This window comes from Molossus molossus, unplaced genomic scaffold (genome assembly GCF_014108415.1).
Source record: "Molossus molossus isolate mMolMol1 unplaced genomic scaffold, mMolMol1.p scaffold_m16_p_3, whole genome shotgun sequence".
NCBI lineage: Eukaryota > Metazoa > Chordata > Mammalia > Chiroptera > Molossidae > Molossus > Molossus molossus.
The window spans coordinates 13925433-13948173 of NW_023425366.1; the positions used below are offsets into that span (position 1 = coordinate 13925433).

Here is a 22741-nt window from a genome sequence, read left to right on the forward strand (position 1 = left end):
TGAGAACTCACAGACAAAGGTGTGAACACGTGGTCTGGCGATGGACAAACACTGCGTGGTGTGGGCACATTCATCACACGCAGCAAGGGAGAACGGGACCGGTCATCTCCCCATCTCGGCTGGGGTGCTTTGGCACTACACCCCACTTTTCAATGTCTGCATGGAAGAGCAGCTGCACACTCTCCTTGAACCCTCTCCTGGGCCCTGCCGAAGACGCGTTGCTGAACTGGCTGCCGTCTAATGTTCAATAGCACTAGCTTAGGACGTGTTCTCCATGTGCACCGTTTCATCCCATGCCCTAGAATCTTGTTCCGCTTTTTGACTTTTAGGGCTTCATTGATTCACTTATTCATTCTGCAATCGCTGGCCACTGACTTTGGACAGAGTTTGTGTAAAGACCTTCATCTTGTCCCCTGGTGTGAAGTCACAAATCCCTCCTCCTGCTCTCCCCACTCTGAGCAGATGAGGTCCTCTGTTTTCCAGACTAAGTGTTGGCGTTCTATAGTGGAAAGACACACCCGACTCCTGGAAATCATAGAGTACACGTGGAGTTCTCTGCCTCTCAGGCCAGCCTCAGGCCATCTAACCCAGGGGGAGCAGCAGGTAAGGAAACCCAGTAGGCAGAGGATGCCAACCCAGCAGACCCCAAAGGAAGCACCTGACACACTTCCTAACATCGAAAGCAACGGGTGAATGTCTTCAAATGTGTTTGCAAGAAATGAGACATTGTGCATTGTTAGGACGGGAAAGGCATTTGAAATTTAATTTGGATTCACAATCAGGAGATACAGCAGGCAGTGTCCTGACTATGCAGTAGATCACTGAGGGCAGCAACGCAAAGTGGCTGTGGGGTGGGGGTCTCCCTACCATCTGTGCCTTGACCAGTCTCAGCAAAATCCAAAATCTGCCAAAAACTGGCAAGTGTCCATCAAGAGTAGAATGAATAAACAAACTATGGTCTTTTATTCAGTGTAATATGAATGAACTGAAGTGAAAATGAATTTTGTAAACTGACTTGTAACAGCAAGGCTGAATCATACAATGTGAAATGAAAGAAGCCAGATACACCCACTCACAAGCTACATATTGTGTAATTCTATTTCTATAAAGTCCAAAACGTACGCAAAACAAATCTGCAGTGCCAGAAGTCAATAGAGTGGTTGCTACTGGGAAGGGGTGGGTAGAGACTGGGTGAAGAGTGATTTCTGGGGTGCTGTTAGTGTTCTTTTTCTTGGCCTAGTTGTAACATGAGCATATCCACTTTGTGATAATTCGTTGAGCAGAATATTTATGATTTGCACATGTCTTATGTATGACTGTCTTTAAAGAAATCCAAATCTTGGATTGGGCCTGGCGTTTCCATGGGAATTGGGCTTGCAAGAGCTAGGGAGGTCCTTAGAATCCCTGCCTACCATGGTAGGTCCATTTCTAGAGTCTGAGCAGAACATTCGGGTGACAGTGGCAAATGGGGGCAGGACAAGGGAGGGACTGGACTCGCTTTGGGGATCACCCAATACTAGGTCTTGGGAGCAAGTCCCACAGAATGGCAGAGCAGAGACGGCTGGCATTTGGCTTTGACTGAAGCTCTGGGTGCACCGGAACATGCAGATTTGTGGACAAGGAATCCCGGACCTGGGGCTGTTTGGGACTTTAGAAGACCACACTGCCCCTCCCCTGTGGCACACCCTTCTTACTGTAGGGAGTGGGATCGGTACAGGCGATGGCAACGTGGTCCTGATTTTCCACCCAGGGGGAGTAGCGCCTGTTTCCCAGCACAGTAAGCTACCAGGGCACAGATTGCCAGACCTCTTTCTCAACTGTTGGCCCGGGTGAAGACACCTGGCTTAATGGAAGAGGGCGCTGGAGGGAAGCTTTGGAAGGAGGGGCTCTGGGGAGGCGCAGCACTGATCGGAAAGGAGGTTCTGTGGGGTCAGATCACAGTGGGAGGTAGCAGGTGGGAAGGCGTATGTGAGCAAGGTAATGGGAGGAGCTTAATGATGGGAGAGGCGAGGAAGCCAGGTGCTGGTCGTGGCCAAAGTGTCGGGGCTGCTGACTTGCTACAGACCTGCCCTTTGGTTCCCAGTCTTCCGTTTCCAAACCATAGTCACACCCAGGGAGCTGGCGAGGCGTGAAGCCAAGGTAACTGTCCTCGGGCAGGGATGTGGAGCTGACTTTTTCCTAATTGGACTCCAAATATTTGGAGTCATTTGCCACTGTAACCATCACTGAAAACAGTCTTTGGGTGGGTGCTCCAGCCCGTCGGGATGAATGATCTTATGAAGATCCAGTTGGCAATGGGGAAGTGGGCTCGGAGAGACAAAAAAAGGATTTATCCCCAGCCTAGTGTCTGTCAGCCATAAAAAAAAAAAAAAAAAAATGGTCAGTGACCGCAGGAGGTGTGCCTAGCACTGGGAAAACTACGAGGTGTGATCAGGGTTAACATCCAGCACGTTCCCGCAGAAGTGAGCAGCTACGATGCTCTTTCTCTCGGAAGGTTTACTTACCGGACTGTTCGCCCTGCTGGGGAGCAAGATGCGGAACGAGTTGGGAAATCACTACTGAAATGCAACAATGGCAGCACTGCGGGTGTGCCTAACTCCCCGTCATGGGCTTTCAAGGCATCAGAAAGTACACATTGCAGAATATTTTAGGAAATCCTGGGGAAAGTGGTTGCTTTTTAGTCCAGAAAATACTTTCTGAAAGCACTTTTAGAACTTCTTTGTGCCTGGACCAGTGCACCAGAAAGTATAAGCAGTAACAATATCTGTTCTAGCTGCCCCGCCCTGCTCCCTGTCCAGGCATTTCTTCTGCAAATCACGTGGAGCCCTGATTGGGCAGTGAAGTCTGGACAGCATCTGGCCTCCCCCAAAGGTGTGACTTATTGCATGTCGCTCTCAGCTCCCAAGTATTTTGATGCAGTGCCCCAAAGAGCAGGGAAATCTCAATAGCAGGATATTAGAGGACTCCTTCAGCCAGTGGGAGGGATTTCCATCCCCAAGGCCAGCTGGGGTCACCAGCTCTCCAGGACAAAGAACTCCGCTGGGGCTATCCGGGCCTAAAGGAGCTGGGTTAGTGGCCATCAAGTGTTTGAGAGGCTCAGGCACCAGTGGGTGGGCACTGCAGTGACCTCTCTGAGCCCTGGCTCTCCTGACTCTGTGGTCCCCAAGGCTCGGTGTGTTGCTCATCTTGGCTTGGCTGCTGTTGTCTCCATTGTCTCCCCATTGAAGGTGGAACAACCACACCATTGAGCACAGACTGCCCACCAATTGGGACGCGTGCTCAGATTTGCCAGATGTCTCTCTCCCAATGACATGTGATGACGTTGACTAACCTGCTCCTTACTTCAGTTCCCTCATCTTTTAAAGGGCCTGGTAGTAACCGGTACTGCTGGTGGGGCTTCTGGGAGGGATAACTGAAATTTTAATAATTCAGGTACTTTGCACAGTGCCCGGCCCATAGTAAGTGCTGCATACGCAATAGGCATGATTCTAAACCAATTATGAGTCTTTAACTATAGACTATTGATTTCAATAGATGGTCCTGAGGGTTAGATGGATCAGGGGGTTAGAAGGTATGGTCTGGGAGTGGAAGAGTGTCTAGAAGTTTCCTCCAGAACAGCACACTGGCTACCTCCCAGAGCCCCAACAGAAGAGAGTCACTTGATGACACCTATGAGCCCCGAACCTCTACTGTCACTAAGACTTCTGTTTCTGAGAGCATTTCGGAGGGAACAGGAGCAGGTGGACAAAGATTTCAAAAAGCCTATTAGGTGGTGTTCAGCTGGGAAGCACCCTCTGACCAAGAGGCTGGTGTTTTCGAGGCTCATCATGTAACACGCAGTCATTTCAAACATCCCAAGATGAGCAGCCTTGCCCTTGGATGTTCTTTACTTGATTTAAAAATAAATAAATTTTTTTTTAGAGGAAAATGTACACCATGTGTTTCCCAACCTTTGCACTTCGTCCATCAAATCCGTTGTTTTCTGAGTTGTGTGGAGTCTAACAAGAAGGACTTTTAGAGGCTTTGAAGCTGGTTCCAAGGGTAAAAATATATTAATAATAAATTTCCTGAAACTCTCAGTCCTGCGGGTTCAAATGTAACTTACCACTCTGAACCCCAGAGACTTGAATTATGGCTGGGTTTGGCATTCCTTGTTTTGGGGGCATTTCCAAAGGGGAGAAAGAAACCGCATGGAAGTGCACCAAAATTCACTGTGTACTTCATGGCCATGCCTGTAGCAGCGATTTCCAGAACTTTCTCAGCCTGAACCTCCAGAGGGAGCCCCCCTAACTTTGTGGCCTCGGTGAGGCCAGATGGGAGTGGACCAAGTATCCTGACTTCCAGCCTGCTTTCCTTTTGGCTGGTGGATCAAAGCCCTTCCAGAACATCTCTCTGGTGGGGCAACAGTCTGTGTCACACAAAACAGGCAATATATTGTTAGGTGACTGCTGGCTGACAGGGAACCGTTTTTCTTTGCGGGGAGTGCGAAGGAGCCAGCTGCCACGTGGCTGCCCTTGAACGTGGTCATCTGGTGACCTCTGGTGGTGGAATTTTTCCCAGCATGTGTGCATAGACGTCTCAGCCAAGCCATCGGACCATGTTACATCTTCCTACACCCCTTCCCTCCTGTTTTGTCATCCACATGAAGCAGGGAGCAAGACTCCTCTGCAAACATCCAGAATAAAGTGGTGCATGTGCCTGACCAGACTGTTATTTCAGAAAAGTAGCCTGGTGCCTTCTCTTCCAGTGAACCTCTGATCCCCTGTAGAAACAGAAGGGAGCCACCATGAAGGAGAATGTGGCATCCACATTTGTTTCCATTTTGCTACTTTTTCTCAACACCAAGCTTCTGAACGGTAAGTAAGAGACTGGCCTGCTCTCTTTCTTTCCCGGGGGTGTTTCCTGAGAGGGTGGGGAGTCCAGCACTGTCCTCTTGCCATGCACTTATGAGAAATTAAAATGTCCATGGCATTTGCTGCTATTAAGTTGTTTGCAATATATTTGGCACTAGAAATTAATGCAAAAGCTTCTCACTGTCCTCCGACGTCCACCCTCAGGCCGGGCGTGCAGCGTGGCGGGTCTACAGACCACGAGACCAGCGCTGCGGTCCGGGTGGTCAGGCATCAGCTGTGTACCTCGAGCCATAACCCCATCTCTGTGGGCTCCCACATGTTCAGGCTGAGGATAGTGATGTTTCCTGAACCTCAAATGATGTATGTGAAAAATCTTCGGAAAACTGTAAAGAGATCTGAGGGACTGTGGTTGCACGGTGGGGAATGGGCACAGCCCACTGTGCCAGGATCCCAGCCAGTGGGAGAGAGGTTCACAGCTACACCGCACTGCGCACCTGTGTGCACCCTTTGTGTTGCTGGGTGTGTACACTTCTGGATACGCCTGTGTGTGCATTAAGTTCTCCATATGTGCCTGATTGCAAATACTTCTCTGTGTGTACCTCTCTGTATGTGTATATTTCTGGTTGTGTACCAGTGTGTATTTGTCTAAGTGTGCACCTAAGTGTACTTTTGTGCGGGGTGTGGCATGTGTTCCTAAGGTGGGCTCTGTGTTGCCCTGCGTGTGGACCCATGCGGCTGTCTCCTCTGAAAGGAACATTTGACTCATTGTAAGTTGACGGCTTTCCTGTCCTCTTCTGAGTTTCCTGGAGGCACTGCTAATAACCAGAGGATGTGGAAGAGGAACTTTCAGAAAGGGCAAAAGAAAAGAGGGGAGCAGTGTACTCCACAGGGAACGTCAAGTACTCGGACGGTCAGCAATAGCCCTGTCTGGCTTCTGAGTTTGCTCGTTACGGAGCACAGAGTTTGAGTGTTGTTTTTTTTTAACAAACTTTTCTTTCTATTTCAAACACTCCTCCCCAGACATGATAAAAACAAAACCGTTGCCTTAGCCTGTGAAATTGTCCCCGAGGCCGAGCACAGTTACTGTTGCCAGAGTGGGCCCCAGCTGGCTGCGTGGACCCTTTCCGTGGGGCGTGGAGCTGCGGGGCGGCCGGCCACACCGTCGGCCTGGTGGCCTGGGCCCAGCCTGCGCACCGCGTCCCCGCTCGTTAACTCCTGCTTTCTGACCAGGGCTGCCTGGCCCCTCTTCTTTTTGATCTGCTGCTCAGCTAGTGATTCTGGCCTGGAGCCAGCATGAGGGATGGGGAGACAAGTGTGAGAGAAAAGAGAGAGACCCCCCAAGTTGCTGAGACCCACACCTGATGGCTCCCCTCTCTGCTCCTGCTTCCTGAAGTAAGCGCTCAGGAGCGCAGCTCAGCACAGAGGGGGACCAGGCCTGTGGGGGTGGCTCCCAGCCCAGCATCGGGGCAAACCCAGCATCACACATTCCTCTCGGGACCTGACATGTAAGGGAGAGACGAGGGGCCCGCTCACCAAGAACTTCGGGTTACGGGTGAGGCACATCCCATCCCCTTGACACTGTATGCCCACGTCACCGCTTGCGGACATCCGAGCTTCGGGCTGGAACTGGATACAGACCTTAGATCATGGTGGCAGCTGGTAACCAGGAGACCAGCTCCCCACTCCCCAACTTCTTACCATGTTTCCTGCCCACCCCCCCACCACCATAAAATTACAGGGAAGTCCTTTGCCCCTCACCACACACAGGCCCAAGGAGAGAGGGGGCATGTGAAAGAAAAGGAGACAAAACACCAGGGTTCAGAAATGGGGGTGGGGACAGCAGGGGACGTACTGAGAGCGGGTCCCAGGTCAAGCAGAACGGAGTTCAGGAACAGTGAAGGGGAAAGGAAGGAGACGGGAGGGGAGAAGGCAGCGGAAGGAGGAGTACCAGTGACCCAGTGAACACACAAGACCACAGGATGAGCTGACTGTGTGGGAATGGCAGAGAGGTGTCGCTTAGGGAGCAGAGGGGACAAGTGCCGGGAAGCACCATGTCAGCAAGAGGAGGGGATTTACCGTCACCCTTACACTCTGGGTGGAGATCAGCCTCACACACCCCACGGAATTACAGAAGGGCCACCGCTCTCCAGTCCCGCCTCCTCCTGATGCTCACGCTCTTCAAATAGTCGTTTGTCACTTGATCCTAGGTTGCCAGTGTCTCCATCTCTCACACACACACACCACCACCACCACCACCACCACCGCCACCACCGCCCACCGCAAAGCTCGCTCTCCCCCCCCCCCCCCCCCCCCGTTCCGCCAACATGGGGCAGCTCACAGAGGAGGGTTGCTGGATGCTAACTCTTTGGCATTTCGGAGCGCCGCACCCCTAGGCCTACTCACCCCAAGCCCTCCTCCCTGGCGTGGTCCCATAAGTCTGCTCTCGTCACCAGCAGAATGAGGGAATGCTTGAATGGCTCTCAGGATTGATTCCGGTGGCTTGTGGCTTTTTCTAGGACAGTCTCCTCCTGGAAAACCTGAGCTCTCTAAATGTCGCTCTACTGAGAAGGAGACATTCACGTGCTGGTGGAAGCCTGGGCCGGACGGAGGACTTCCCACAAACTACACTCTGACCTACCGCAAGGAAGGGTGCGTGTCCTCTCTCCAGGCAGAGCAGTACTGCTTCCGAGTTAGAATCACCACACTCCCCCGGGTTGACACCCGTAAAGCTCATGCTTCCGAGGGGAGGGCCCCAGGCATCCACGTTCAGGCCTACCCACTGTTTCAGGCATCTACTCTGGGTCTTAGAACATATGCCCATGGCTAAGGACAGACTGGTGTTCCCAGCCGTCTGTTCCAAACGTAGGCTGCAGCCCAAGGTCACATATAAGCATTCACTGAGTGTGAATTAATTTCAGGTGCTTATCTATACACCTGATGCTATTTATAATTTTTTTAGTAATAGTTACTTCTGCAACATAAAAAGACTGTCATGTCGTCCTTGACAATCATGGCACATTAACTTTTCAAATTTGTTTCATGTCCGAGAAAATTAATAGCCCTATGAGGAAGGTGAGGATTTTTCCTTAGGAAATTGCTCATCAAACCTCCCGGTCCCCCAGAGCTCACATCTGCAGCCAGCGTTGCAGCGCAGAATGAAAGAGGTGCTCTCTGGGGGAGGGTTCATCACACTGCGGTGAGACCCCCCTGGAATCCAGGGGGAGCAAACAGCCGCTGGCCCGCTTCCTGGTGCCTGCACTTTGCTGTACACAAAGCTGCCAGCCCTTCTGGGGCCCAGGGGGGTGTCAAGCAAGCAGATTTCAGGAGTTCCAACTGGGAACCCAGATGGAGTACTCCTCCACCCCTGTCTGGGGTGTCTTGCCTCAAGACCCCCAAGGCTGATGAGAGCAGATGGATGGGCCTCCTGGGCCGGAAATGTCTTTCTTTAGTCACATCTGCTGATGTGCAATCTGAAACATACTCACATCAGCTTTTATTCTCTTTAATCCTTTCAAAAATGAATGGGATTCAACAGATGCATGCAGCGATGCATCGCCATTCCGTGTTAATGTGGGGGGAGGTCCCTGTTCCTGAGAGGACCCCCTGGCAGAACCATGGGCACGCCGATGCCTTGGTTATTGAAAGTTCAAGTGTTTATGGGCAGGGGCAGGTGTCACAAAGCCCACAGAAATCTGCAGAAAGGAAGGGTTGATGAGACCAGTCATTAGGCTCTAATGTGACACTGCCACCCCCTCCCCCAGCATTCTCTTCCCTCTCACCCCCAGGTGACATGGACAGGGCACAGAAGCTTGGGGTGTTCGTCCTTCAGCTCTGCTCCCCAAAACCCAGTGGTGTTGCTCTATTAAGAAAAAAACTAGACTCTTTTTCCTATGTTCTCACTCACTCCTACTGTATCATTTGTGCAGAGATTCAATCATCTATGACTGTCCCGACTACAAAACCGGTGGCCCCAACTCCTGTTACTTTAACAAGAAGCACACCTCCATTTGGACAATATACGTCATCACAGTAAACGCCATGAACCAGATGGGAAGCAGTTCCTCGAACCCGCGCTTCGTGGACGTGGCTTACATAGGTGAGGGGAAGGGCGACGGGGGAGGAATGTGTGACTCCAGACTCAGGTTGAGTCTTCCTGACTTATGGATTCATCCCCAGAAAGAAAGAGGAGACAATTCGCAATACCCTCACCTACTAAGTAGTTTAAACCCATTTTTATTGAATCGATCATGACAGTAAGACTGGCATTCCGGGTCCTCGTGTTTCTCTGCTTTCCCTTGACCTTTCTTCCCATCCCCTTGCACCAGACAAGAATGTTCTATTTGTGCTTCTTTGATCGACCCTTCCCCTCAGTCCTCCTCCTGCAACCAGTGTGCCCTCCCCCCGGGCAAGCTGGGCCTTCTTTTCTCCCTCCCCCTGGAGGGCAGAGCTTCTCCACAGAGAACTCCTTAGAAGGAGTTCATCTGCTTCTACACTCACAGGACTAGCTCCAGCCTCTTTGCCCAAATTTAGTAGCCAGTGTACATATACTTCTTAGAAATTAGAGCTCTTCTTTGAAAAATAAACACTTAGGGAGTGAAGAGTGCTCCTTGATCCATGCTTCCATGTCTCATTTTGTTCATCAGTTTATTTTGTTTATTAGATTCCACATATATGTGAGATTATGTGATATTTGTCTTTTCTCCAAGTGGCTTATTTCACTTAGCACAATACTGTCCAGGTCTCCTCCATGCTGCACAGTATTTCATTTTTTATAGCTGCATAGTATTCCATTGTGTAAATGTACCACAGCTTTTGAATAGACTTACAAATCTCATAAGGAAGAGGGGGTGGGAAGAGATTAACCAAAGAATTTATATGCACATACGCATAACCCATGCACACAGACAATAGTGTGGTGAAGGCAAGGGAAAGGAGAACAGGGTGGAGGGGGGTCAATGGGGGGGAGAGGGAACATTTGTACTACTTTCGATAATAAAAATTAATTAATTTTTAAAAGTTAAAACAAAAACAGTGCTATTTGAACAGCAGGCTGAAGACCACGATCCTAAGTACAAGGTTTATAGACATCATTGGCAAAGCAAATCAAAATCAACTTGCGAGCTGCTTCTTGCTTTGCCTGATCAACTCTGAGCTGCGGGGCAATTAGGCATCACTGTAGGAGCCTGTATGCTTTATCAGGGATGAAAAAGGGAATCTAAGGGCAACACATGGGTTGGCTAGGACTAGGGTCAGCCCTCTTCTTCAGATAATAATCTAGGGAGAAGCTAATTAGGTTCAAGTTTACCCAAGACTTCCCGATTTACCTAACACCACCCAACAGGAAAATTAGGCCAGGAGTCTCAAATATTCACTTGCATATCATCACAGTGGCTAGTCCTTAAAAAGCTTCCAACACCAGCTGGTTCGCACTTGAATATTTTCTGCCCCCAGCAAATCATTGCAATGAGCATGGGGTAGAAACGAAATTCAGTCTTAGTTTAAGAAAATCCAAAAGGTAATCCCAATGACAAGTCGGAATAAAATAAATTTGAGTCATATGTGAGATATGAGATCTTTAGATGCTAAAGGCCAAATACTTTCTTCTTCATGGCTCCTTCTTGAATTGCCTCGCCCTCAAAGATTAAAGTAGCGTTCGAGGGCAAACCATTGAAAGAACTCGAAAACGAGCCACGGCCGTCACTGGAAAGCAGTGATTCTCAACTCGGGCTATTTTGCCTCCCACAAGGTATTTGGCAATGACAGGAGACATTTTTTATTATCGTAGCCCTGGGAAGGGAGACGAGCGTGTTCCTGGCATCTAGTGGGCAGAGACCAGAGATGCTGCCAAGCATCTCACAGTGCGCGGGCCAGCCCCACAATGGAGAATGACCTGATCCAAAATACAAACAAGGCTGAGGGTGAGAAGCTGCTTGACGGAATTCATCCTGAACATTTTACACGGACTTTTTGCGCAATGTTTTTTTATCAGAGGCATTTCTCAGTGTTGTGTTTAAACTTAAAACTTATATTGAATAACTGATGTTTATTTAGTAAGCACACAAAAAGTATCCTTGCTCAGCTGTTACTTAGTAACATAAGAGCATTAGGATTCATGGCAAATGTTCTAATGTTCCTTTTGTAGGCAATTGTAGGTGATAATGCCAGGTACACTGTAGCTGCCCTCTCTCTTATGCCGCCTGGTGTGGAGGGTGGTTTGAGGAGGTAGTAAGTGAAGAGAGAATGTATTTCTGACTAGCAGGAGTGAGACTAGGGTAAGTCAAGCCTGTGCCCTAGGCACCTCACTCTTAAGGAGGCACTCATAAACTTCTATTTAAAGAAGTTTGGCCAGTGTAGCTCAATGGTTGAGTGTCAACCCATGTGCCAAGAGGTCACTGGTTTGATTCCCGGTCAGGGCACATGCCCAGGTTGTGGGTCTGATCCCCAGTGGGGAGCATGCAGGAGGCTGCCAATGTTCTCTCTCATCGATGTTTCTATCTCTCTCTCCCTCTCACTTCCTCTCTCTCTAAAATCAATAAAGAAAAAAAAAATTTTAATAATAAAATAAAGAAATCTGAGAGTGAGTGCTTCCTTCATTTTTTCTTTATCATTAGCCATTTTCAAGTACGCGATTTAGTGGTACTAGTTCATTCACAGTGCTACGCAACCATCACAACTGTGTAGTTCCAGAATACTTTCATGACTCCAAGCGGATACCCATTAAGTACTTACTGCAGATCCCTTACTTGATCCTCACCAATCTGCATGGTTTCTCTACAGATTTGCCTATTTCGGACGTTTTATATGTATGGAATAGTATGTATAGTGTGTGGCCTTTATGTCTGGCTTCTTTCATTTAGTGTAATGTTCTCAAGACTAGACTACGTTGTAGTATTATCAGTACACACTTCCTTCCTCTTTATGGCTGAATAATGTTTCATTCTACGGTTATTGTTTATCCATTCATCAACTGATGGACGTTTGGATTGTTTACGCCTATTGGCTACTGTGAATAGTGCTGCTATGAATATTCACGTGTGAGTTTTTGTTTGAACTCCTGCCTTCATCTGTTTGGGGTATGTTGGCTAGGGCATGAAATTGATGGGTGACATGGTAATTTTATGTTTAACCTTTTGAGTAACTTCTAGACCTTTTTTCCATTTTCCATTCCCAGCAGCAATGTATGAAGGTTTCCATGTCTCCAACATTCCCACTTGTTAATTTTCATTTTTTGAATCCAGACATCCTAGAGGGTACGAAATGGTATAACCTTGTGATTTTTATTCGCATTTCCCAAATGACACTAAGGGTCTTTCATGGACCTGTTGGCCATTCGTGCCTCCTTAAACTTTACACCCTGTGCAGCTCCCTTGTTTCAACCTGATCCCAACTCTGCTGAGCAGCACCTGACGTCAAATGCAAGGTGTCTGGTCACCACGGGAAGTGAAACCATAAGCCATGTAGTTCTGTGTTCAGATACCACTTTTACTAAATATGGGGTTTCTTTCCTATTTTCAGTTGAACCAGACTCTCCTACGAATCTGACTTTGGAAATAAAATATCCAGAACTCCAAAAACCATATCTGTGGATAAAATGGGCCCCACCCATCCAAGTTGACCTAAGATCCGGTTGGCTCACACTCAAGTATGAAATTCGATTAAAGCCCGAGAAAGCAGCTGAGTGGGAGGTGAGTCAACCCAGAATGTTTGAAAGGAGCCATGTGCTTTGGCAAAGACGAAGCCCTTGCTGCTGGGAACAGGCCATTTCTCCTCCTTATTGGGCCTGATGCTGAGGTGGCCTGCCCAGATGTGGAAGGGCCTTGCCCCTCCCTTGGGATCGGTGGAGGTGCATCCTACGTCTCTCCCAAGGCTAATTCCTTCTTGGCACAGAACAGCCTCTTCCACCAGGTTCCCAACCCGCTGCCCTCAGGAGAGCAGATCTAGACACCTATGAGAGTGCTTCTTTGGCACCAAGTAGGAGGGGAGAAATCTCAGTGTAACCAGTCAATGCTCGGTGGCATTTTTATTCACTTTAAAATATTTCAATGTAAAAAAATAATACAGAGGCCCTGGTCACGTAGCTCGGTTGGTCGAAGTATTGTCCCTATATGCCAAGACTGTGGGTTCGATCCCCAGTCAGGGCACATACAAGAAGTAACCAATGAATGCATGAATAAGTGGATCAACAATACCAATGTTTCTCTCCCTCTAAAATAAATTTTAAAAAATAATAATAATACAATCAATTATAGGCATTATGATATTCCACTTTTAAATGCTTTAGCATATGTCTCTTTGAGAAAGGTAACATTTTTCAAACATAGCCAAAAACATAAGATCACACATAGAAAACTCATTCAAGTTTCTTAATATCATTCAAACAGCTAGTCCATATTTTAATTCCCCCAATAGCTTCAAAAACAAATCTCGAACAGTTACTTTGTCCAAACCAGCATCAACCCAGGACCCCACACTGTGACTGGTTGTTACCTTCCTTTAGTGTGAATATACTCAGGAGACTAGCCTCTTGGCTCATAGAACATCCTATTTTTTGCATTTGTCTGATTAGTTCTTTGTGAGGTCATTTAGCTAATTTCTCTGCCCCCCTATTTCCTATAACCAGACATTAGATCTAAAGACTTGATGAGATTCAGGTTAGACAATTATGAACAAGAATACTTCAGAGGTGATATTGTACAGCTTCATATTGTGTCATGTCAGGAGACACAAAGCATCTCGTTGACCTACCACAGATGGTGCTGAAACTGAGCCCTGGGTCCGGGAGGTCGCAGCCCGATGCCTTGATTGTAAAGCCGCGTTTACTTTGTGCTCTGCTGCGTCAGCATACACCATGCCGCTTCTCTTCCACCTGGTGGCTCTACTGGAGTACTTCTCTAGTCATTATTTCACAGGGGTTTACAAAATAACAATTTTACAACGTTATTAACTGGTTGCCTTCAGAATTTAGAAGGCAGCAGGGACGGTGCAGAATATCTGTCTTTCTGAAGCAGAGTTCCAACTGGAGAGAGAGAAGACCTGTTGATTGTCGCGTGGACAGTGTCTAAGGGATGGGCTGGAGGACGGAAAGGTGGGAACAGGGTATCTCTCCAGTCTGATCATGCAGCCTCACTCCTCCAATAGTTTCTCATCTTAGGGGAAAGTGTTTCCTCAGAACACGAGTCAGAGTGCCTTCTGTTTTCCTTGCTCCTCCTTAGACTCATTTCGCCGGGCAGCAAACTGAGTTTAAGGTCCTCAGCTTCTACCCAGGACAGAAATACCTCGCCCAGGTGCGCTGCAAGCCCGACCACGGCTTCTGGAGTGAGTGGAGCCCACAGAGCTCTGTCCAGGTACCTAACGGTGAGTGTCTCGCCCACGCTTTGCTTAGATTCTTAAATCTTTTTAGAACTGAACAAACTTAGTAAATTTGCAGGTAGTAACTACTAGTAGAGAAACTATTTTGAGCTTTAGTCAGAGGGATGAGCAGAGGAGGGTTTATTATTTCTTCACCCAACACAAAGACATTTGGAAGTGTCACAGAGTTGTGTCCCTGGGTCACTGGTGAGGACGGTTTCTAGGAGAAAGCTGCAGACAGGGGCCTGGCGTGTCTCAGAGGGCTTGATGGCCATTCTGCCGGCCCCGCCTGCTCCATCCCTGTCCGTTAGTCAAGGTCATCGTCTAGTTCTCCCAGAATGTGTAAGGTGTTATCCCATCTTAAAGGCATGAGCTGAAGGGATTTCCCGTCTCTGATGTCGATTCCATGTCGGTTTCCCAGTCAAGGCTCACTAAGTGAGGGGCACTCAGTGCTCCCCCAGTGTCCTGAAGAAGCATGGTGGCTTGTGTGCCACGGGAGAACAGCTCATCTTACATTTCTGAAGAATTTTATGGTTTACGACATCGGTATCTTGTTGGGTCCTCCCAAGCCTGTCAGGGATTCAGACAGAATAGAATTGCCATTGAGAATCGAAAGGGAGGAAACTGAAGTCTCGTGAAGTTAGAAGTCTTGCCCAGAACCAAATGGCAAAGCCTAGTGCTTGCGACAACTTGCCTGGACACGGAATGAGGACGAACCGGGCTGACCTTACTGGGGAGAGCCATGGGTCAGGACACCACATGCATCCCGTCCAGCCCCAGCTCTTCCTAAATAAAAGCACAGGGTCTGCAGGCAGAAGCCTGGACTCAAACCCCAGACGACAGCTTTGTAGTTACGTGCCGACGGGAAAATCGCCCTTTCCGTCTCCTCCCTACACACAGGCAATGTTTATAACGAGCTTGCACCACGATGGCTTTCAGTAAGAACTTCACAAATGTTACCTTTTATTATTACTGCTACTGACCATGTGACTTCGAATTTCCTCTTTAAGTAGCAAATAAAATAACATGTAAAAGGATTTAGAAAGTGTCGAATACTATAAACTATACGGAACATATTCAAATTTAATAATATTGGGAAAATTAACCCATTGTTAATGTTACTCTGGATTGCTATTCAGATCCAAAGAGGTGTAGGAAGGCGGGAGGGGGAGCTTACGTTCAAAAGTTTCATTCATTAGTTGTGTTCGTTCACTTGTAGTTAATGATGCTGGATGTCAGCAGTTCTCAAACTGTGGGTCGCAACCCCTCTGGGGGTTGAATGACCCTTTCACAGGGGTCGCCTAAGACCATCAGAAAACACATATTTCCGATGGTTTTAGGAACTGAGACACGGCTCCTCTATCCGTCTCCGGGCAGGTCCGCCCACATGCAGATACACCCACACACAACCTGAGGAACTGTACTAAAGGGTCATGGCACTAGGAAGGTTGAGAACCACTGCTGTATGTGATCAAAGCCTTCTTGGCTGTTTCTTTTTAGATGCCACCAATACGGACACCGCTGTGTGGATCTTTGTGGCTGTGGTTTCTGTTGTCATCTGTTTGATTATGATCTGGGCAGCGGCTTTGAAGGGCTATAGGTACTTCATTGTCTATCAACCTTCCTCCCAATCATGGTTGTCAGGGATAATGGTAAAAAAAAAGGCAATACTGAGATGATGGAAACCTACAGATAATTCAAGCACCTGATCTTAGCCATTAGCTGCAGTGTGTCCACCCATAAGAAAAATCATTTGTCATTGCTCCCAGAAGTAGCAGAATGAACTCATTGGAAACTAGTGCTCTTTCCGTCATACTGAAGCTCACAGTTGGGAAATAGTAAAATCCTGTCAAGAGCAGTTATACACAAGAGAAGCAAATAATGCACTAGTTTCCAAATCAGCGCCCCAGTCAGCCAGAGCCGATTTTGATGTTGGCCTCTGTATTGATGGTCTTCACCACTGATCGTCAGTTTCATGTAGCCCCAGATCTTGAACGCCTCGCTACCATAGTCCATGTAGCAGCTATTTACAGATAATACTAATCTTTCAGAAATTACAAAGTGAGAAAATGAGTCATTATTTTTTATCTTACAAATTATTTTATAGCATGGTGACCTGCGTCTTTCCACCAGTTCCTGGGCCAAAAATAAAAGGATTTGATATTCATTTGCTGGAGGTAAGTGCCGGAGGCGGAGAGTGAACCCTGACTCACTGATTCGAAGTAACTGCCTCTACACATGCACACACAGTCACATCGGCGCAGCCTGGCTGGCTCAGGCGCCCCTGCCCTGCTGTCCCCCCTCTTTAGAGAAGAAAATGTGTGAGGCATGAGAGTACTTCCCACGAGACATTAAATGTCAGAGGGAAAAGAGAGAAAGCCAGGAAAACGTGGCAACACATAGCAATGCTTGCTCGATTCACCAGGTCTATTCATGAGCACAGACATAAACATTTTGTACAAATAATCAGTGTAGGAAAAAAAGGTGACTATTTTGTTTAATACAAAAGGTGACTATTTCGTTTAATACCCCCCTCCCTCACACTGTGGCACAAGCTTTCACCTGAGGTCCCTTGCAGAAGGCCCTGGACACAGAATACCCCGGCGCCACGCTCCCTCCCTTTGAGCACGCAGTCGAGACGGGTGGGCGCCATGGGGCTGGTGATACCAGGACCCACGTCGGCTGATTCGAGTGGGAATTAAATTGAAGTGTTTTGAATGAAAAGAGAGGTTAGAACATTTTTAAGTTCTCTGCAGGTTGAAATCTGTAGTTTTAACTGGACCTTAAGTTTAACGCTGACATAGAAAAGCAGTTACCTGCGCATTCTGTCACCTGCCCCAGCCACTGAGAGGCTGGGTAACGGTGCAAGGCTGTGCGAAGTGAGCCCGAGAATGTGGCCTGACTGTGCCCACCGACTGCAGCGTCAGCGCAGGGACTACGGTTCTGGCATCTGGGCTCTTAGTTCGGTGCTCTGAGCCACCGCCGAACATCTCAGCTAACCACAGTCAGCACCGTCTCTCCCACCTTGTCACCACAGAAACTTAACAGTAAAGTAACTGCTTTCTGTGCCAAAAAATATATAAAAATAAAAATTCTGTGTTCTTACATTACCTCCAATCTTGGAAAGGATCCTCTCGCCGGCACTAGTATTCCCATTTTACAAATGGAGAAACTGAGAATCTTCGAGCAGCTTGTTCAAAGTCAATACCCTTTAAGGAGGGAAAAAGCCAAGATTCGGCACCAGGACTGACCTAAGTCGGAGGATCGGGGAGGAGAGTGGGAAGTAAAAGGAGACGGCAGAAGGAAGAATGAAGGAGAAGGAGGAGGGAAAGGAAACGGAGTGGAGGAGAGAGAAAAGTAGGCTCGGAGAAGAAGGGAGAGAAAGGAAGGGAGAAACAGGAAGAGGAGAGTTGAGAGGAGAAGCACCTTACTGGTCCCCGATTCTAGAACCTGCTGGGGAGGTTAGGAGACCAGCTAGAGATCTCAGGGCCACGAGTCCCAAAGTGCCGGATGCATGTTTCAGGTGCTGCACAAACTTTCTTATGTTATATGTTTCTTATCTGCGCATGTACTACTTGCCCATTACGCTCATGATCACTACTGCTTAGAAAGAGACTAAGTTAAAATCATGAATTGGCTTAAAGAAAAACATTAAATGAATAGAGGTCTAGGAGGCGATGATAGAGGGCCTGGTACTGAAGGTAGGGAGGTGCTGCCCAAGGCCAAGCGCACGGCTGCGCGTTGATGCTGGTTTGGAACGCCCCGACGCTAACAGCCATTTCTCCTGTCTGTGTTTTCACAGAGAGGCAAGTCTGAGGAACTCCTGAGTGCCCTGGGATGCCAAGACTTCCCTTCTGACTGTGAGGACTTGCTGGTGGAGCTGTTAGAAGTCGTCGACAGTGAGAACCAGCAGCTGATGCCAGGCCCTTCGAAAGGGTACCCGGGTCAAGGTATGAAGCCCAAACACCTGGATCCCGACAATGATTCTGGCCAGGGCAGCTATGACACCCCTTCCCTTCTGTCCAACAATTCTGAGGAGCCCCAGGAACATCCCTCCACATCCCATGCTCCTGTGGGCATTGAGAAGCCAGAGAACCCGGACAGAAACAGCACCCACACCTGGGACCCGCAGAGCACAAGCTTGGAAGGCAAGACCCCCCGTTTCTATGCCAATGGACACAAATCTTCAACATGGCCTTTAGTGCAGCCCCCCAGCCAGCACAGCCCCAGATCTTCGTACCATAACGTGGCCGATGTGTGCAAGCTAGCCATGGGCGCGGCGGGTGCATTAGCCGCTTTGTTGGACAAAACAGACAAACGTGCACTAACGTCTTTGCACAGCGCTGAGCCCGGAGGGGAGGGAAAGGCGGCCGAGCAGAAGGAGGAGGAAAGCTTGCATCCCAAGACTGGCGCAGACATCCCCTGGCTGCGGCCCCGGGAGAAGATCTCCTTCATCTCTGATAAGCCCTTGGATTACGTGGAGATTCACAAGATCGGCAGAGATGGAGCATTAGCGCTGCTCCCCAAACAGAAAGACAACAGCAGCCAGAGAGAGAAGCCTTGTGCTCCGAAAGCCAGAAAGGAGTACGCTAGGGTGTCCAGGGTGACGGACAACAACATCCTGGTGTTAGTGCAGAATCTGCCGGCTCAGAACCTGGCTCTGTGCGAGGACCCAGCTGAGGCAGCGGTGCCATCCTCGCAACAGAACCAGGAGGAAAAAGACCTGGCCTCCTTCACCACGACCCCCAACAGCTGCCGACTGCAGCTGGGTGGGTTGGATTACCTGGACCCCACGTGCTTAAAGCACCCTTTCCAGTGACGGCCAGCTCACGATGGTTGGTTCGAATGGGATTTTTCTTCAGGTCACACCGCAGCGCACACGAAGTGTACCCTACCAGAAAAATGTCTGAGAATAGGGTGGAAATGACACCGCAGACACCCCGGTTCACTCCTTCCCATACTCCGTTTTCAACCAGTTGCCTCTTTCTCCAACAGCTGATTCCAGAGCAGATCATTTTGTTTCCTGTGATTTGTCGATTTACTTTTTTGCTATTAGTTATAAAATTGTATGTTACAAAAGCACACGGCTTAGTGTTCTGGAGGGACAGGGCCAGTAGGCACGGCCTCGGCGAAGGCGTCTGTGGTTTGGTGCGTCGGGGGAAATGAAGTCGTCGGACAGTTTAGCTCAGGAAGGTGACAGATCTGAGACAAAGGCCATGGAAATCGCTTTGCACACCTCTGTCATTTGAGTAGGGTGAACCAAACACAACACACTGAAAGAAAGGACGCATTCCCGAACACCTGGCGATTACTTCCGTCACTTCCCAGTACCTTAGTGCCACGTTGCTGATGGGCAGTGTGCCTCCGCCTCTTTCCTTACAATTGTTGGAATTTGTTAAGCATGGGTTTGCACCCCCTAAATTGTATTTCACTCTAAAGCCCAGCCTAGCGAGGATAGTTCTGGAGAGTAGAATTTTCTTACATGGGAGGCAAATGAGCTCTTTGTGGTGAGTCCTTCTGAAATGTTTTCCTGCTTCATTTCAGCACGACGGGACATTTATTATACACCCTATAATCTTCTCATAGTGGAAAAAAAAAAAAGTCCCAAAAGACTAACTTTAATTTAAAAGCTAATCACAGCAGGAGGATAATGGAGATACTGCCTTACTGTACATACAGAGTCTACTTTGCTACAAACCCATATATTTAACAACATATTTTTCAAGACTATTTTTCTATCACTTAGGTAAAATAAAAGAGTATTTTCTATCTTCCCAGTACAGCTGTTTACGTACTCCGTGGGCACAGTGATTTCTGCTATGAGGCTGTGACGAGCCTTCACCGCAGGTTATAGTACATGCAGTGCCTGTTTGTGGGGTGAATGTCATGCCAACCAAAGCCCACCAAAGAGTACAAAGTGGATGACAACATTCAATTGCCCATACAGTGTAGTGTAGTGTACCTGATTCTTTTATCTCTAGGACATGTTAAACAACAATCACCAGCCTCAAGTTTAGGGCTCTCCACAGACAGAGGCTACTCCTCCTATAATTTAAAGCAACCCTGGGGCTTCTGCCTTTCTCTGGGTGAAGAGTCAAGAAACCACCATAAAAAAGGAACGTGGTGACCTCCAACATACTGTGTCAGAGAGAGGGGTTTGTTTGGCTTTGTTTTCCTGAGCAACTTGGGTAGCAAAGATATTTCGGGCGAAGCCATGAGTTAGTTATCTCTCTGGACTAGATCCGTCTGCAAAATCTTGGCAGAGCAGAGAGAGCACTCACGTCAGAAGTATCCAAATAAAAGTGTTAAGAAACAGCCTCTGCGGAGTGCAGGGAACAGCTACAAAGGCCGGGGTACGGTGGTAAGAACCTCCACATCAGTTCCACGGGAGGCTCGCCAGGAGGGGTCAAACGCTTGGAACTCCGTTTTCGAGAGTACATCCATGACTCATGGGCTGCCTCCCTGTTTTTTATTTCACCTGATGGCAGACAAATCCTTTCTCTGTGCCCACTCGCTAGCAGGACTTGAAGGATTTGAGCTCACCTCTGTGAGTTCCTGATTCCACCCCAACAAGCCCACGTTGACAGGAACTGGATGCAGAGGGGGCCTGAGGTCTGGAAGCAAGCGCACTGCTGCTGGAGCTCCCAGACTGCAAACCTCACAGAGCCGAGGCTCTGTTCTCCCAATATGCAAACCCCGCGGAGCACGGGAACATTCGTGAAAGTGGTCCAAGTTCATTCGGTCTCCTGGCTCCTTGCAACTCAAAGTCCGATCTGAGGACCAGCTGTGTCACCACCTGGGCTCCACGTGGAAATGCAGAATCTCAGCCTCCCTGCCCCAGACCTCCAGAGTCAGAATCTGCAGCTGACTAAGTTCCCCAGGTGACTCACGTGGGGAATGATGTTTGAGAAACACTGCCCCAGATTACCGTTTCCTCCAAAGGTTATTTTAGTGCGTGGAAACCCCTCTCTTGGGAAGTCCGTTTGACTCACACTGAACAACACTGTATGTAAGGAGGAGGCATAATTTTAAAAAATCTATTAGTACTTTAAGATTTACATCATGGAAGAGAAGGACTTGCAAAAGTGCACGCAAAACTCCAAGAGGTCTAGGGGATATAGTCCACCTTGGGTAGCATTGACCAAAGACTCTGCCCTTCAAAGCCAATACATACTAAAATTTTCCCAGAATAGTCCGTTGTTCTCCAAGATGTATATCCATCACTCTGATCATTTGAAAATTGAAAAAATAATCTGGTTTTGGCATAGATGAAAAAAAAAAAAAAAAAAACAATTTATGACTAAAGACTCAACTTCAATTAAATTCCTAAAAAACTCTAATTAGCCACTCATTATCAAGCCAAGACTATATTTGTTGGCCAATTAGCACTCTATGTTTGAATTAAGGTTTTTTCCATGGGTAGAATATTTTCTATCAAGGAAACAGATAGCTGAGTGGAAAGATGCAGACTGGGGTTCAAGAGCCCCACGTTCTAGTCCTATGTCCCATTAAACAGATCCATTCCCTTCCCTGAGCCTTGTTTTCCTCCAAAGGAAATATTGAGCCACATCGTTTCTAGTGTCCTTTTTTAACTCTGACTCCTTGATTCCATGACTCACTGAATATTTTCTAGCCAAGATCATTTAACCAATGCTTTGTATCTTAATTAAGCTAATAAATAATCGCCCTTCATCATAGAAATACAAGTGCTCTTCAGTGATGTCCTTATTGTTGTTCCCTTTCAAATCATCAGTTCTAGTTGGTCCTAACACACTGCACGTGCATTTTATAAATCAGGTAGGTACAGAATCATAGTCTAAGATTATGTGCAAATATGTGTGTAGAGAGAAGAAGAGTCATGAGCCCAGCGGTGTGGCTCCATTGACTGCGCGTTGTCCCATGGACTGAGAGGTCCGGGTTCGATTCCCTGTCAGGGCACGTGCCCAGGTTGCGGGCTCCATCCCCAGAAGAGGGTGTGCAGGAGGCAGCCGATCGATGTATCTCTGTCACATCGATGGTTCTATCTCTTTCTCCTTCCCTCTTTCTCTAAAAAATCAATAAAAACATATTTTTTTAAAAAGAAGAGGCGTGAGATTAAAAAAAAAAAAGACATATTGAATGTCGCTCTAATTTTTAGAAAACTTATCTTTTGCTGAATCAAGTGATGCTTATTCCTTGCTGAAGCCAACAGCCCCAAATGTCTTTGCCTACAGATGGCTGCTGATTCTGGTATTTCTTTCTCTCTGTCTTCTGGATTACCAACCAGCATTGCACAGTTGGTCTAAAGAGCCTATGCTTTGAATTACAAAAAGTCATATTTTTGTAAACATACTCCTGAATATTCATGTTACAGAGCACACGGAAACGGGACCGCCAGTGTGTGATGCATGGAAGCTCATGATCCCAACTGCAGAATGTCCTGTGGTCAAGGTGTTACACAGGGGTATTGGGCACCTCACCATGAGCACAGTACTGTCAGCCACGACATTGACATGTAACTGACTCTCCTCTCTCCTAAGTGCCTAAGGCCAATCCTGGTA

At 47.9% G+C, this 22741-nt stretch overlaps 1 protein-coding gene across 1 annotated transcript in view; it reads left to right on the forward strand.

Moving 5' to 3' along the window:
- PRLR (prolactin receptor) overlaps window positions 1-19020 on the forward strand; it is a 32674-nt gene extending 13654 nt beyond the window's left edge. The window contains exons 2-9 of the mRNA XM_036280575.1: window positions 4748-4856; window positions 7370-7502; window positions 8780-8949; window positions 12369-12538; window positions 14066-14207; window positions 15702-15801; window positions 16309-16378; window positions 18004-19020. Coding sequence (XP_036136468.1) covers window positions 4787-4856; window positions 7370-7502; window positions 8780-8949; window positions 12369-12538; window positions 14066-14207; window positions 15702-15801; window positions 16309-16378; window positions 18004-19020 — 1872 coding nt within the window. The 5' untranslated portion in view covers window positions 4748-4786. The remainder of the gene's footprint in view (window positions 1-4747; window positions 4857-7369; window positions 7503-8779; window positions 8950-12368; window positions 12539-14065; window positions 14208-15701; window positions 15802-16308; window positions 16379-18003) is intronic.
- The last annotated feature ends 3721 nt before the right edge of the window (window positions 19021-22741 follow it).